General features: G+C 50.2%; 1 protein-coding gene across 1 annotated transcript in view; it reads left to right on the forward strand.

The window, feature by feature from the left end:
- Positions 1-17,283, forward strand: part of CLCN6 (chloride voltage-gated channel 6) — a 41,126-nt gene that overhangs the window by 2,302 nt on the left and 21,541 nt on the right. Inside the window, exons 3-8 of the mRNA XM_062190450.1 lie at positions 7,348-7,413; positions 7,770-7,835; positions 10,010-10,076; positions 15,456-15,562; positions 16,111-16,237; positions 17,184-17,251. Of these exons, the coding sequence (XP_062046434.1) occupies positions 7,348-7,413; positions 7,770-7,835; positions 10,010-10,076; positions 15,456-15,562; positions 16,111-16,237; positions 17,184-17,251 (501 nt within the window). The remainder of the gene's footprint in view (positions 1-7,347; positions 7,414-7,769; positions 7,836-10,009; positions 10,077-15,455; positions 15,563-16,110; positions 16,238-17,183; positions 17,252-17,283) is intronic.

Consider the following 17,283-nt stretch of genomic DNA (forward strand, 5'->3'; position numbering starts at 1 on the left):
CTGCGGCCAGTGCTGCGCTCCTGTGCCAGGAGCCAAGTGCTTCTCCTGGTCTCCCATGCAGGTGCAGGGCCCAAGCACTTGGGCCATCCTCCACTGCCTTCCTGGGCCACAGCAGAGAGCTAGACTGAAAGAGGGGCATTGGGACAGAATCTGGCGTCTCGACCGGGACTAGAACCTGGTGTGCCGGCGCCGCAGGCGGAGGATTAGCCTAGTGAGCCGTGGCGCTGGCCTTGGTGTATATGTTTTTTTTTTTTTTTTTTTTTTTTTTTTTTTTTTTGACAGGCAGAGTGGACAGTGAGAGAGAGACAGAGAGAAAGGTCTTCCTTTTGCCGTTGGTTCACCCTCCAATGGCCGCCGCGGTAGCGCGCTGCGGCCGGCGCACCATGCTGTTCCGATGGCAGGAGCCAGGTGCTTCTCCTGGTCTCCCATGGGTGCAGGGCCCAAGTACTTGGGCCATCCTCCACTGCACTCCCTGGCCACAGCAGAGAGCTGGCCTGGAAGAGGGGCAACCGGGACAGGATCGGTGCCCCGACCGGGACTAGAACCCAGTGTGCCGGCGCCGCAAGGCGGAGGATTAGCCTAGTGAGCCGCGGCGCCGGCCTTGGTGTATATGTTTTTAATAAGGCCGGTGCTGCTGGGATGGAACTTAACGCCCAGGACTTTCTGTTACTTCAGCAGTTCATGATGACTTTCTTATTCGTTTTGTTTTTTAGATTTATTTATTTATTTGAAAAGCAGAGTGACAGGGTAAAAGATGTAGAGAGAGATCATTGATCCACTGGTTCACTCCCCAAGTGACTGCCACAGCCAGGGCTGGGCCTGGCCGAAACCCAGAGCCAGGAGCCCCAGCCAGGGTTCCCACATGGGTGGCAGGGACCCACGTGCTGGAGACAATGTCGTAAGCAGCAGCTTAACCTGCTGTGCCACCGTGCTGGCCTCCATTTCTGATCAGTTTATGGTGACTTGAAAGGGCAAAAACAAGCCCTGGTTGTGACAGAGAATCCTTAAGCTGTTTACAAAAAGAGGTAGAGAAAAACCTACAACCTCATTAAATGATGACCGCTAACATCTTACCGAATGCTCGCTCTTTCTCCATGTTACCCTACCCACTTTTCTTAGGGAACACTAAAGAAAACATGCTATTTTAACCTGTTCTTCCCTCAACCCCAGATAGCAATTTTTGCATCACCCAATACTTATAAACAATGTTTTTAGAATAAAAGAATGGTGTTTTATTGTGCTATGACTTATTTAATCTATCTTTGGTTCCTTCTGGCTTGCCTGTGATGAGCTCTCCATCTTTAATTGCTTCCTTGGGGTTAATTCCAAGAGGTAGAATTGATCATGCATACCTTTGATGCCTTTTTTTAAAATGTCATGTAGATTTTAAGAATGCAACATGTTAGGCTATACCCAGCATAATTTTCTTTTTAATATTTTTTAATTTACTGTAGAATTTAGTGTAAACATTAGGGTGTATAGTATAGTATGGAATTTTTTGTAACTTCTATTACGGTGAATTTTTTTTAAAAGAGTTTATTTATTTATTTGGGAGGTAGAGTTACAGACAGTGAGAGGGAGAGACAGAGAGAAAGGTCTTCCTTCCTTTGGTTCACTCCCCAGATGGCCCCAATGGCCGGAGCTGCGCCAATCCAAAGCCAGGAGCCAGGTGCTTCTTCCTGGTCTCCCACACGGGTGTAGGGGCCTAAGCACTTGGGCCATCCTCCACTGCTTTTCCCAGGCCATAGCAGAGAGCTGGATTGGAAGAGGAGCAGCCAGGACTAGAACCAACACCCATATAGGATGCTGGCGCTGCAGATGGTGGATTAACTTACTGCTCCATGGCACCAGTCCCCTGGTGAATTTCAAACATACCAGAAATGGCCAGGATGATATATTGGGCCCCCCATGCTCTCATCACGCCACTGAGGGAGTCACTCCGCTGGTCCCAGCCCTATTTCATCTATTCTGTCCTCCATCCTCTTCCCATGGTATTTTGAAGAAAATTCTATACATTATTTTACCCTTAAGTAATTCAATGTGCATCTCTAGAGGGTAGGAACTTTCTCTTTTTATCATTGCAAGATACTATTATCACATCTAAAAAATTAATAATTTCTCGATATTAAATATCCAATGTTCAGGTTTTCCAATTTTAAATCTATGTATTGATTTTATTTGAATCAGCTTCTACCTAAGTTCCTCACACTGTATTTATCTTTTAGTCTTAAGTTTCTGCTTCCAATTTTTTTCTTCTTGTGATTTGTTTGACCACATAATTAGGACTCCGGAATCTTCTACCATGTGGATTTTGCCAGTTGCACCACCATGGTATGCTACTCTGTTGGGACTGAACCAAAAAGCCCTGTATCCACTGGTGTATTTTCTCATTTTTTAAAAGTATTTATTTTCTTGTACATAGTTGAGAGCTTTCCAGAAAGTAGTATAAAACGCCGCAGGCTGGGCGGCCACCTTTTGTCACGGCCCTGTCTCGTCATCTTGGCCGCATGACCGGGACTGAGGGTGCCTCGCAGCCGCCCCTCCCTCCTGGGACGTCACCACGCCGGCGCCCCTGACCCTGCCGCCACCAAGACCCCGCTCTTCACTAAGCTGCACGGATATTTGTGGTGCACTTGCCTTCAGCCAATCTGTTTCAGGGATAAATGTCCTTTTTTAAAGATGTATGTGTTTATTTGAAAGGCAGAGTTCAGAGAGAGGTAGAGACAGAGAGAGAGACAGAGAGAGACAGAGGTAGAGACAGAGAGAGAGGTCTTCTATCTGCTGGTTCACTCCCCGAATGTTTGCAACTGCCAGAGCTGGGCCAGTCTGGAGCCAGGAGCCAGGAGCTGCTTCCAGGTCTCCCACACGGGTGCAGGGGCCAAGGACTTGGGCCATCTTCCACTGCTTTCCCAGGCCATAGCAGAGAGCTGGATGGGAAGTGGAGCAGCTAAGACTCAAACCAACACCCATATGGGATGCCGCCACTGCAAGCGGTGGCTTTACCTGCTACACAACAGTGCTGGCCCCAACAAATTTATTTTTTAAAATTTATTTTATTTATTTGAAAGGCAGAGTTAGAGCGAGAGAGAGAGATCTTTCACCTGTTGCTTTATTCCCCAAATGGCAGTACTGGCCAGGGTGGGGCCAGGCCAACACTAGGAAGTTGGAACTCCATCTGGGTGGCAGGGGCCCTGTACTTGGACCGTCTTTGGTTGCTTTCCCAGGCACATTAGCAGGGAGCTGAGTCGGCAGTGGAGCAGCTGAGGCTTGGACTTGCAGTCATATAGGATACAGCGCCGCAGGCGGTGGCTTAAACCCCTGTGCCTTAACCTGCTGTCCCACACTGCCGACCTCATGGTGGTGCAATTTCTAAATGCCCTTTTTAGTAACTTTTTAAAAAATTTGTTCATCTTTTTTTTTTTTTAAGATTTATTTTATTTATTTGAAAGAGTTACAGAGAGAGATAGGGAAAGATAGAGATCTTCCATCTGCTCATTCACTCCCCAGGTGGCCACAGTGGCCAGGGCTGGGCCAGTCCGAAGCCAGGAACCAGAAGCTTTATCCGGGTCTCCCACATGGGTGGCAGAGGCCCAGGGACTTGGGCCATCTTCTGCTGCTTTCCCAGGTGCCTTAGCAGAGAACTGGATTGGAAGCGGAGCAACTGGCTCTCCTACAGAATGTTGGCATTGCAGGCTTGACCTGTTGCACCACAACGCCAGCCTCTGGTAGCTTTATTGAGCTGTAATTCACATAGCATACAATTTATCCACTTGAATTGTAGACTTTAATGGCTTTTTAAGTATATTTGCAGAGTTCTGCAACCATACCCCAGAAAGAAACCCCGTACCTATTAGTAGTCACTGGCCGCTCCCCTTGCCCTGACCCTAGACAACCGTCCACCTCTTTCTGTCTCTGTCTTTGCTTAGCTTACTCTGGACATCTGAAAACCTTTGTAGTGTTGTCGAAGCCGTAGTTTAGAGGCAGAAGAACCTTCTCTTTCCCTTCCATAAGTTCAGTATCTGGTCCTGAGGAATAAACCCCAATAAACAGACTGATAGGAAGGAAGGTGACGAGTTTATTACCTGCACAGAGGCTTCACGAGACAAGGAGTCCTTAATAACCCAGTGAGGTCCAGAAGCTTCCGATCCCTCTTCAGAGGAAAGAATGAAGAGAGAGTTGCAGGTAATTTTAGAGGCAGAGTAAATTACTTTTTTTTAAAGATTATTTATTTGAAAGGCAGAGCTACAGAGAAGCAGAGGCAGAGAGAGAGAGAGAGAATCTCCCATCCACTGGTTCACTCCCCAGGTGGCCATAACAGCCAGAGCTCAAACAATCTGAAGCCAGGAGCCAGGAGCTTCTTCCGGATCGCTCACGCAGGTGCAGGGGCCTAAGGACTTGGGCCATCCTCCGCTGCCTTCCCAGGCCGTAGCAGAGAGCGGGATCAGAAGTGGAGCAGCCGGGACTCCAACCAGTGCCCATATGGGATGCCGGCACTGCAGGTGGTGGCTTCACCCACTACACCAAAGCCCCAGCCTCGAGTAAATGATTTTTAGGAGCGAGAGAAGGACCTAAAGAACATACAAGTTGGTCTGGGCCCCAGGTGTGGGGTCCCCTCTAGTTGAGGGGGCAACCGGGGAAGGGATTTCCAAGTGCGGATCTGCTGGCGGATCCGGCCTGAGAGAGGGGAACTCCAGAGAAAGCCGGCCCCTGCCTTCGCTTCTCCCCACCAGCTCTGGGTTTGAAGTCCACAAAGTAGCAGATTTGGGGGCATTTTCTGAGCCCTGATAGTAGCATTATTGGACAAAAGTGTCGAACAGTTCATGAGCCAGTCATTTCTGTGCAGGTTTGGCCTGCAGCTAAGAGGCAAGAGGTGTTTTCCGTGTCTTCATAGCCCACTGGATACAGCAGCTGACCCCAGCTGTGTGGGGGCTGCTCCCCACAAAGCAGCAGCCCGGTGTCCTCTAAATTCTGACACTGCCTCTCTGGAGGTAGCATCACATCCCACAGTGGGAGGGCTCAGCCCCCGAGACTGTTCCCCCACAAGTGCCGTGGCCAAGAGCAGCTTGTCACCCACCCTTCGGCGCCGCCGGCTTTAACTGGGTCCCCACCAGCCCCTTCGCAAGCTTCATTAATTTGCTGGAACAACTCACAGGACTCCGGGAAACACTCGACACCTACCAGTTTATTGATAAACAGTCGGATAAGCAGCCAGATGAGAGAGGCGCAGGGCAGGGCACGTGGGAAGGGGCACGCAGTTCCACGCCCTCCCGGCTGCCGCTCTCCCAGCGCCTCCTTTGGCTTAGCAGTCAGGAAGCTTTTCAAACCCAGACTCTTTGGGTGTTTTTGGAGGCTCTATGACGTAGACGTGATTGATTACATCATTGGCCATTGGTGTTCGGCTTAACCGTCAGCCCCTCCCCGGAGGTTGGGGGGTGGGGCTGGAAATCCCGACCTAATCAGGCCATGGTTTTTCCCGTGACCAGCCCCCAAGCTGGAGCTCTCCTGGGGCCCCAGCGGCCACTCGTCTTATTAGCATACAAAAGACATCACTCCAGAGATTACGAGGGTTTCAGGAGCTGACTGTCAGGTAACGGGATGAAAAGCTAGTATAGATTTAACAGTATCACAGAAAGATGTTCGTGTTTTTCAATGTCTTGATTTTTGTCCCAATTGTTGATAGAATGTGATTGATTTTTTTAAAGCCGTGTGCATGTGTCCACGTGTCTACGTGAGCGCGCGTGTGTGTGTGTGTGTGAGCGTGTATGTGTGTGTGTGTATGTGTTTAATCATTCAGATGAGTTTAATTTTGCAGCAGAAGTATTTTTTTCCTCTCTGGTTTTTGCTTTCCACTAAGAAAAAAGATAATTTTTTTAGATATAAAAGGCACATCGTGATTGTTGGGAGAATCTCGGACAATATCCCAGTGTAGACATCTCCTACAGTAGCACCTTGCAGATGTTTTTCCAGATGTTTTTGCATTATGTACGCTGACGTGCAGTTACTCCTGATTTGATTTCATCAGAATGGAATTATGTTTTCTCTTCATTCTGCATGTTGATTTTAAAACTTGTTTTTTAATCACATCTTGCTTTTATTGCTCAATCATTTCTGGACATTTCCCATGTCTCTCCATGGAGACTTGAGAGTATAATTACTTTACTGCTGTATTTGGGTGTATGGTGATTGATTGAGCCAGTCACCTGTTGCTACATCCAGGAACTTGGGTTTGCTCTGGGCGGTTATCTAGCTCCATCGTCTCTGTGTCTGGCCGACTGGAGCCTGTTGCCTGGGAGTGTGGCTGCCCGGCCAATGTCCAGCTCGTTTATCAGCTGACGTGGCGGTCCGAGCAGAGGAGGGAAGGAGTGAGCACTGAGAGACGCTCTCCATTGTGGCCAGACCGCTGCTTCTCATGCAAGCCATGTTAGGAAAAGCTCTCCTTTGGCTTCTTGCTTGAAAGGTCCGTGACCTGCGGGCTGCAGGCTGTGAGTTCTGTGCTGCACGGTGTAAGGAACACTGCTTCGATACACAGGTGTTTAGAGCTGGGCTGAATCTGTGCTTCTTGCTGACATAAAGCGCAAGTTGCTTTTTTTTATATTTATCTTTTTTTTTCTCTTTAAGGTTTATTTATTTGAAAGGTGAAGTTCAGAGAGAGAGAGAGACAGAGTCTTCTGTCCAGTGATTCACTCCCCAAATGACTGAAACCCCCAGGGCTGGGTCAGGCCAAAGCCAGAAGCCTAGAACTCCATCTGGGTCTCCTGTGTGGGTGCAGGGGCCCAAACACTTGGGCCGTCCTCTGCTGCCTTCCCAGGCACATTTGCAGGGAGCTGGATCAGAAGGAGAGCAGCTAGGACTCCAGCTGGTTCCCATGTGGGATGCTGGCCTTGCCGGTGGCTGCTCAACCAGGTGTGCCACAGCACCAGCTCCCGCACGTTGATTTTTAAAATGCATTTTAATATTATTTTGTCATGTGAGGAGCCTCATTTTCATAGACGCTAACTGCAAAAAAATTAATTGATTTTCCAATTGCTTCTGGTTAATTGAAGCTTTTGTTAGCATTTAAGGGAGTAAGTTTGGTGAGGCCAGTCATAATTGAAGGTCTTCATTTTGCAGGACTGGGAAGTTTAAAAGTGTATAATTTGAAGACTTTCCCTAATGTCTGAGGTCTTAACCTATAGCAGGGCTGGGGAACTTTAATGTACTTGCCAGTGGTGGGGTGGGGGCGTCTGGGAGCTTCGCTAGGTACTACTGGGGCACTGCCTGCCCAGCCACACAGCCGGTAGCAGCAGCCTTCCCAGGTTTCCGTGGTTCTTCCTCCCTGAGCTTGTTTCCTTCCCATTCCTCTTCCAGAGTTTGGATTATGACCGCTGTATCAATGACCCCTACCTGGAAGTTTTGGAGACCATGGATAACAAGGTGAGTCCCGCTGCTCTTGACCTCTTAGGACCAAATACATCTTACGACAACTTTTTTCTTTTTAGAATCTTCCAGTGAATATCCTTACCCTTTGCTCTTTTAGCTTTTTCATGAGATTCTGACATTTAATTCCCCAGTCCCTCATCCTAGTAGCTAGAATACCCGCTGGCAGTGTGTCTGCCCCAGCCCACTAGAATCCCCATGCTTGTGTCGTGAAGCGCCCGAGATACTGCAGTGTCTACACCCCGTGCTTGCTGTCGGCATGGAAGTTGGTCTGAAGCTGGTTGGTCACGAACTGTTCCTCCCCGCTGCACATAACCTGATCCAAACTGAACCTTAATTTTCCCTGTGAACAGAAAGGCCGATGGTACGAGGTGGTGAAGTGGACGGTGGTGTTTGCCATAGGAGTCTGCACTGGCCTGGTGAGCAGTGGGGCAGATGGTGGCCCAGAGGGGTGGCGGTGTCCAAGGGAAGCTCTGGCCTGGAGAATGACAGGTGTCATTTGTCACCAGGACATTTATATGTAGCACTGTAACGTTTGTCATTACAACCCAGACTGCCTTTTTCTTTCTCTTTGTTTCTCTCTTTTTAACTAATCTTGGCACCATTTTGCATGATTTTGCTCTCTGAAACGAAAGTGAATCGTGCACCTGCGTTGCTTTCAAAACATTCAAAGGTTTGGTCAACGCTTAACATTTTATGATGTTTGTGGATCACAACCCATGGAATCTATCTGATAAGGCCTCTGCCGTAGGCCTGTCTGTGAGGCAGATAGCATAGTAGGTAGAGTACATTGTGGGTGTTAAGGTCAGGCTGTGGAGAAAAAGCAAAGCAGTGAGGCCATGATGGCAAGGACAGAGTGCCAATAACAGGTGCAGCGTCACGGACAATAGGGGATTTACCGGGCTGTCCTGGGCTCCTCCCTTCCGCTGCTAGCTTTGCGTGGCAGGTAGAGCCGGTGGAGTGAACAGGGTCCCTGGGCTCTGCAGGGTGACAGGTGAATCACAGAGAAAGATGGGGGCACTGCTGAGGATCGTGATAGCAAAAGGCTTAGAACCACAGCGGCCACCCTGCTGTCAGGGGAAAGCTCGGCAAGACAGTGGTAACTCAGAACGACACAGGTCCAGTCTGACCGTCCATCAGTACAAGGTTAGAACGGGCGTGTGTCCAGCAGCCACGAGGCTCCCCTTAATGCGTGGTCGGCCCGCAGAGTGTGACCTTGTGCTTAGAGTAGCAGCCGCGAGGGCCAGCCACCATTTTTATTTTCATGGCGCTCATCGGAGTCTGACAGTAGCGGCTGCACAGTGGACTTCGTCTCAGTTGCGATCAATGGCAGGCATTCAGAAGCCCTCTTTGGGAACACCCTGATGGACACCATGTTGGGCTAACTTGGGTTGATTTAATCTTTTATTGACTCTGAGTGTCTGTTTTGCAAATTGTTTCTGGTTCCAGATTTCCCTGTAACGGGCAGGGCATCGGCCACGCGCTTTCGTTTTCCTGCAGCTCTCTTGTCAGACCACTCCGCGCTGCCCGTTGTCGGTGCTGGCGACTTTACCTGACATTCTTAGATCCCGGGAAGGAAACAGCCCTTTGAAGCAGCAGCCAGCTTCCCGGCTGCTCGCTGTCCTGTCCCCAGTCTCACCACTTACTTCAGCAAAAAAATTAAACAGCCTCCAGGCCCTGGCTTGCGGGAAGGCCAGAATTAAAGGCACGAAGCCTTTGATCCTGAATCCATTAAATTAGCCGTCTCCCCAGTTCTCCTTGTAGCCTCTCGGTGCTTAGGAGAGCAGAATAGTAGAACCCGGTTGTTTCCCAGGGTAACCACTGAGTAAATCAAAATAATGATTTACGAAATACAGCCTACCAATAAGAACATGCAGAAACCACGCATGCGTGAGTGAGTGATTGAAGGTGATGTCCTACGCTCCAGGTCTGTAGTAGTCAGCTTCTCATCAGCACAGCCGAATGCCAGAGAGGAGCCGCTTAGGAGGGAAGGCTTCTCTCAGGTCATGGTGTGGGGTGGCCCCGTCGGTCTGGCGTCCGATGAGGGCACTGGGCGACAGAATGGGTGTGGAGGAAAAACCATGTAGAGATCCAGGGAGCAGGTGTGCCTGTCCCCACGCCCATGTGCGTCTCCTTTTATAACCTCCATGGTTCAGTCTTGGGGCCCCACCCCAGCAGCCTCATCCCCTAATCACTTCCTGGAGGCTCCACCTTCAGACCCCATAACTGGGTCCTTCCCACTCTTAATAAGACATGGGAGACCTTTAACACACGGGCCTTTGAGCAACACCCAAACCAATATGCAAATCATATCGATGCTTATCCCACTAAGCATCACCAAAGACCTTTTTGCTCTTCTTTGGAAGCCACCTTTGGAGAGAGTCGAGTGGGTCCCCGACAGCCCAGGGGTGCTGTGGCCAGGCTCCGGCAGGGATCTCCAAAGCCAGAGTGACTTACAGAAAGTTGGTGCTCTGGTTCCTGGCTGGAACCTCGGCTAGCCACCGTGGGGGCGACGGGGAGGGCGATGCCGTCACTGCAGCGCGTCCCCAGTGCAGCCGGGAAGCAGGCTGTGTGACGCCCGTGTCCTTCACAGGTGGGGCTCTTCGTGGACTTCTTCGTGCAGCTCTTCACCCAGCTCAAGTTTGGCGTGGTGGAAGCCTGTATCCTTGTGTGGTCCTTGGACTGCAGTGGTCACTGAAATCTCGTGTCTAGAAATGGGTGTAACAATGAGCATGTGATTTTTTTTAGAGAGATTTATTTTATTTACTTGAAAGGCAAAGTTAGGCAGAGGCAGAGAGAGAGAAAGTCTTCCATCCACTGGTTCACTCCCCAAATGACTGCAACGGCCGGAGCTGGGCTGAGCCTATCCGAAGCCAGGAGCCAGGAACTTTTGTCTGGGTCTCCCATGCGGGTGCAGGGGCCCAAGGACTTGGGCCATCTTCTACAGCTTTCCCAGGCCATAGCAGAGAGCTGGATTGGAAATGGAGCAGCCAGAGCTTGAACCGGCGCCCGTATGGGATGCTGGGCACTTTTCAGATCTTTTGAAGACCCCTCACAGTTATGGAACCGGAGCTAAGTGTATCAACTTGGCTTATTCTCAGAAACACCAGCTTGAGAGACCCCTCCCTCATCTGTATGGAAATAAATGCACCAAAATCAGCATTTTAATTTGTGTTTCCGTGAACTTTGAGGCACTCTGATATATGAACATTTGTTGAATGATGGAGTTAATGTTATCAATTGGTGAGGAAGAGATGGGTTATTTAATAAAAGATTCCAGGATATGAGTTATCCATATGGAAAAATATAAAATTAGATTCTCATTGCCTACTGTAAATAAAGATAAATCCCAAATGGGAAGATGAAAATAAGCAAAACTTCCAGAGAATTTATGATGTCAAAGGAGAATACTTCCTTAAAATTCCAGAAGGAACAGAGACTGGAAGGAAAAAGATCAAAAACCATGACCACATCAGAGTATTCTGTGTATAGAAAGACAGAAACCCCTGGGAATAGCGCTGAAGCATAAAGTGAACAAGCCCACAGCCTGGGAGGGGCTGTTTCCTGTGTGTGTAAGAGACCAACAGTTAGCAGCTAGAACGTGGCAAGATCTGCAGCTCAATAAGAAAAACCAAATCCAGGACAACAAAGAACAAAGTGTGTGCACAGGAAATTCTCAGAACAACTGAGTGGCCAGTATACCCACGGGGAAAGGTCAGAAGGGCACAGTCCTGGGACTCGTGTGTTCCTCTCCTAGATATAATGAGAACACTGTAGTACACGTACACTGTGTAATGGGAACACTGTAGTACCTGTACACTGTGTAATGGGAACACTGTAGCACACATACATCATGTAATGAGAACACTGTAGCACATGTACACTGTGTAATGGGCACACTGTAGTACATATACACTGTGTAATGGGCACACTGTAGTACATATACACTGTGTAATGGGAACACTGTAGCACGTATACACTGTGTAATGGGAACACTGTAGCACACATACATCATGTAATGAGAACACTGTAGCACATGTACACTGTGTAATGGGCACACTGTAGCACATGTACACTGTGTAATGGGAACACTGTAGTACATATACACTGTGTAATGGGAACACTGTAGTACCTGTACACTGTGTAATGGGAACACTGTAGTACCTGTACACTGTATAATGGGCACACTGTAGCACATATACACTGTGTAATGAGAACACTGTAGTACCTGTACACTGTGTAATGGGAACACTGTAGCACATGTACACTGTGTAATGGGAACACTGTAGCACGTATACACTGTGTAATGGGAACACTGTAGCACATATACACTGTATAATGGGAACACTGTAGCACGTATACACTGTGTAATGGGAACACTGTAGCACATGTACACTGTGTAATGGGAACACTGTAGCACGTGTACACTGTGTAATAGGAACACTGTAGCACATGTACACTGTGTAATGGGCACACTGTAGTACATATACACTGTGTATACACTGTAATGGGAACACTGTAGCACGTATACACTGTGTAATGGGAACACTGTAGCACGTGTACACTGTGTAATGGAAACACTGTAGCACGTGTACACTGTAATGGGAACACTGTAGTACATATACACTGTGTAATGGGAACACTGTAGCACACATACATCATGTAATGAGAACACTGTAGCACATGTACACTGTGTAATGGGCACACTGTAGTACATATACACTGTGTAATGGGAACACTGTAGCACGTATACACTGTGTAATGGGAACACTGTAGTACATGTACACTGTGTAATGGGCACACTGTCGCACACATACATCATGTAATGGGAACACTGTAGCACATGTACACTGTGTAATGAGAACACTGTAGCACATGTACACTGTGTAATGGGAACACTGTAGTACCTGTACACTGTGTAATGAGAACACTGTAGCACATGTACACTGTGTAATGGGAACACTGTAGTACATATACACTGTGTAATGGGAACACTGTAGCACATGTACACTGTGTAATGGGAACACTGTAGTACCTGTACACTGTGTAATGAGAACACTGTAGCACATGTACACTGTGTAATGGGAACACTAGTACCTGTACACTGTGTAATGGGAACACTGTAGTACATGTACACTGTGTAATGGGAACACTGTAGTACATGTACACTGTGTAATGGGAACACTGTAGTACATGTACACTGTGTAATGGGAACACTGTAGTACATATACACTGTGTAATGGGAACACTGTAGCACGTATACACTGTGTAATGGGAACACTGTAGTACCTGTACACTGTGTAATGGGAACACTGTAGCACATGTACACTGTGTAATGGGAACACTGTAGTACATGTACACTGTGTAATGGGAACACTGTAGTACATATACACTGTGTAATGGGAACACTGTAGTACATATACACTGTGTAATGGGAACACTGTAGCACGTGTACACTGTGTAATGAGAACACTGTAGCACATGTATATTGTGTAATGGGCACACTGTAGCACATGTACACTGTGTAATGGGAACACTGTAGTACCTATACACTGTGTAATGGGAACACTGTAGCACATGTACACTGTGTAATGGGAACACTGTAGCACATGTACACTGTGTAATGGGAACACTGTAGTACATATACACTGTGTAATGGGAACACTGTAGCACATGTACACTGTGTAATGGGAACACTGTAGTACCTATACACTGTGTAATGGGAACACTGTAGCACATGTACACTGTGTAATGGGAACACTGTAGCACATGTACATTGTGTAATGGGAACACTGTAGCACATGTACATTGTGTAATGGGAACACTGTAGTACCTGTACACTGTGTAATGGGAACACTGTAGCACATGTACATTGTGTAATGGGAACACTGTAGCACATATACACTGTGTAATGGGAACACTGTAGCACGTATACACTGTGTAATGGGAACACTGTAGCACATGTACACTGTGTAATGAGAACACTGTAGCACATGTACACTGTGTAATGGGAACACTGTAGCACATGTACATTGTGTAATGGGAACACTGTAGTGCATGTACACTGTATAATGGGCACACTGTAGCACGTGTACACTGTGTAATGGGAACACTGTAGTACATGTACACTGTATAATGGGCACACTGTAGCACGTGTACATGTACATGTACTACAATGTGCGGCAGCTGCTTCTGGGGGGGGAAAATGAAAGTCATTTTTAGTTGTTAAAAAACGTCCAGAGTGGGGCTGGTGCCATGGCTCACTTGGTTAATCCTCTGCCTGTGGCGCCGGCATCCCATATGGGCGCCGGGTTCTAGTCCTGGCTGTTCCTCTTCCAGTCCAGCTCTCTGCTGTGGCCTGGGAGGGCAGTGGAGGATGGCCCAAGTGCTTGGGCCCTGCACCCGCATAGGAGACCAGGAGGAAGCACCTGGCTCCTGGCTTCAGATCGGCGCAGTTCCGGTCATAGCGGTCATTTGGGGAGTGAACCAACAGAAGGAAGACCTTTCTCTCTGTCTCTCTCTCACTGTCTATGACTCTACCTGTCAAATAAATTAAAAAAAAAAAAAAAGTCCAGAGCGATTAAGGCGTAACTCAGATTTGTTAAAGCTAGGACCGTAAGCTTTGTTACATCTTTGGTAAGATCTGAAGTATTCATAATTTCAAATGGTTCCTAACGTGGACAACGTTTGGGTCAACTCTAAAGTCCTGTTCATATGGGAAACCCACAGCCGTGGTGACTTAGAAGCCGCAGGGCTCGCAGGGAGGGCCGGGAGGTGAGCGCGCGTCTTCAGGAGGGCCGGGAGGTGAGCGCGCGTCTTCAGGAGGGCTGGAGGTGAGCGCGCGTCTTCAGGAGGGCCGGAGGTGAGCGCGTGTCTTCAGGGAGGGCCGGAGGTGAGCGTGTGTCTTCAGGGAGGGCCGGAGGTGAGCGCGCATCTTCAGGAGGGCCGGAGGTGAGCGCGCGTCTTCATGGAGGGCCGGAGGTGAGCGCGTGTCTTCAGGGAGGGCCGGAGGTGAGCGTGTGTCTTCAGGGAGGGCCGGAGGTGAGCGTGCGTCTTCAGGGAGGGCAGGAGGTGAGCGTGTGTCTTCAGGGAGGTGAGCGCGGAGGTGAGCGCGTGTCTTCAGGGAGGGCCGGAGGTGAGCTTGCGTCTTCAGAGAGGGCCGGAGGTGAGCCGAGTCTTCAGGGAGGGCCGGAGGTGAGCGCGCGTCTTTAGGGAGGGCCGGAGGTGAGCGTGCATCTTCATGGAGGGCCGGAGGTGAGCTTGCGTCTTCAGAGAGGGCCGGGAGGTGAGCCGAGTCTTCAGGGAGGGCCGGAGGTGAGCGTGCATCTTCAGGGAGGGCCGGAGGTGAGCGTGCATCTTCATGGAGGGCCGGAGGTGAGCTTGCGTCTTCAGAGAGGGCCGGAGGTGAGCGTGCGTCTTCAGAGAGGGCCGGGAGGTGAGCCGAGTCTTCAGGGAGGGCCGGAGGTGAGCGTGCATCTTCATGGAGGGCCGGAGGTGAGCTTGCGTCTTCAGAGAGGGCCGGGAGGTGAGCCGAGTCTTCAGGGAGGGCCGGAGGTGAGCTTGCGTCTTCATGGAGGGCCGGAGGTGAGCTTGCGTCTTCAGAGAGGGCCCGGAGGTGAGCCGAGTCTTCAGGGAGGGCCGGAGGTGAGCTTGCGTCTTCAGAGAGGGCCCGGAGGTGAGCCGAGTCTTCAGGGAGGGCCGGAGGTGAGCTTGCGTCTTCAGAGAGGGCCGGGAGGTGAGCCGAGTCTTCAGGGAGGGCCGGAGGTGAGCTTGCGTCTTCAGAGAGGGCCCGGAGGTGAGCCGAGTCTTCAGGGAGGGCCGGAGGTGAGCTTGCGTCTTCAGAGAGGGCCCGGAGGTGAGCCGAGTCTTCAGGGAGGGCCGGAGGTGAGCTTGCGTCTTCAGGGAGGGCCGGGAGGTGAGCCGAGTCTTCAGGGAGGGCCGGAGGTGAGCGCGCGTCTTCAGGGAGGGCCGGGAGGTGAGCCGAGTCTTCAGGGAGGGCCGGAGGTGAGCGCGCGTCTTCCTTGACCCGCTTTCTACAGCCGTGGAGGAGTGCAGCCAGAAAGGCTGCCTCGCCCTGTCCCTCCTCGAGCTCCTGGGTTTTAACTTGACCTTCGTCTTCTTGGCCAGCCTGCTTGTCCTGATCGAGGTGAGGAGGTCTCATGGGCCCGTTGGCTCGGGCGGTGCTGGAGCCGAAGACGCAGTTTCCAGAATGTCAGGCAACGGCTACGTGATGACAGATTCCTACAGAAGTGGCCTCTTGTTTGCTTAGAACAGTTCTGGGAAGTAAAGGCTCCAGCCTCTGATGAGAGTAAAGAGGAAAATTCTAGGTTGGGTGGTGGTTCTCAGCCCTGGCAGCACACTGGACTCGCCTGGGGAACTTTTAAAAAAACTACTCCTGCCTGGGCCCCAGCTCAGACAAACGATCAGAGTCCTTGCAAGTGGGTGCCACCTGGGTTGCTGAAGTCCCTGGGTGGCGCTGACTCACGGGGAACCTGTTAGAAGGAAGATAGGGCCTCCTCTTCCCCTCAGACCTGCTGAGTCAGAACCTCTGCAGGTGGGGCCCAGCCCCTGCGGCTTACCCAGCCCTCCAGGTGAGCTGATGCTGCTGGGGAAGATGGAAAGAGGCGAGCTTGGGGAGGGGCGCCTGAGGGGCCGACGGGTTTGAGCTCACGGGTGTTTGTTCTCACCCCCCAGCCGGTGGCAGCAGGCTCTGGCATACCCGAGATCAAATGCTACCTGAATGGCGTCAAGGTGCCGGGAATTGTCCGGCTCCGGACCCTGCTCTGCAAAGTCTTCGGAGTGCTGTTCAGCGTGGCTGGAGGTGAGGCGGGTCCTTGATCTTTCTGGCACTCAGGGTGCAAAGATGACGAGACGCTTTGTTGTATGTAAGTTAATTGAATCTGGAGGGGGCCTCCCACAGGCGGGTGTCTGCCCCTTGTGTGGTTGGGTTCTTTTTTAAAAACAGACACTCAGTATTATTCAGAGAGCTCTTGACAAACACGCCATTCTGTTCTGGAGTAGAATGGCCATCAAGTTGGTTTGTGGAGTTGGCAAGCTTTTTGTCTGAATGGCTGGATGGTAAATCATTGAGGCTTTGTGGGCCAGGAGAGAAGATGGAGGGATATAAAATACAAGAATAGAAAAGCCACGCCTGCCTCCAGGCTGGTTAAGAACAGGCAGGGAGCGGGTCTTGGCTCAGGGACTGTACTTTGCTGATCCCGGATTTAGCTGTGACGAGTGGGGCCGGTGTTGTGCCACAATGGGTTAAGCCACCACTTGCGACTCTGGCGGCATCCCGTATCAAAGCACCAGTTTGAGTCCTGGCTGCTCCGGTTCCAATCCAGCTCCCTGCTAATGTGCCTGGGAAAGCAGCCGGGGATGGCCCAGGTGCTTGGGTCCCTACCACCCACAGGGGAGGAGACCTGGATAGAGTTCAAGGCTCCTGGCTTTGGCCTGGCCCAGCCCTGGCTGTTGTAGCCATCTGGGTAGTGAACCAGCAGATAAAAGATCTCTCTCTGTGTCTCTTTCTGCCTTTCAAATAAATAAAATAAATGTTAAAAAAAAAATTTAAAAAAGAATGTAAAGCATATTTTTCTCTTATAGCAATACTTTAAACAGAGCTTGTGTAGTGAGAATTTGACTGTCTTCTCTTACGGAGTCGTGCCCATGTCTGTTTCTGGTTTGTCAGGAGAGAGTTTATGGAGCAGAGGTCTCTGACCCAGAGGCTCTGTGCTGACTGACTGTCTTCCCTCTCTCCCTGTCCCCAGGGCTCTTTGTGGGGAAGGAAGGCCCCATGATCCACAGTGGAGCCGTGGTAGGAGCCGGCCTCCCCCAGGTGAGGGCAGGGCCCAAGAGGACACAGCCCTC

This window comes from Lepus europaeus, chromosome 5, assembly GCF_033115175.1.
Source record: "Lepus europaeus isolate LE1 chromosome 5, mLepTim1.pri, whole genome shotgun sequence".
Taxonomy (NCBI): Eukaryota; Metazoa; Chordata; class Mammalia; order Lagomorpha; family Leporidae; genus Lepus; species Lepus europaeus.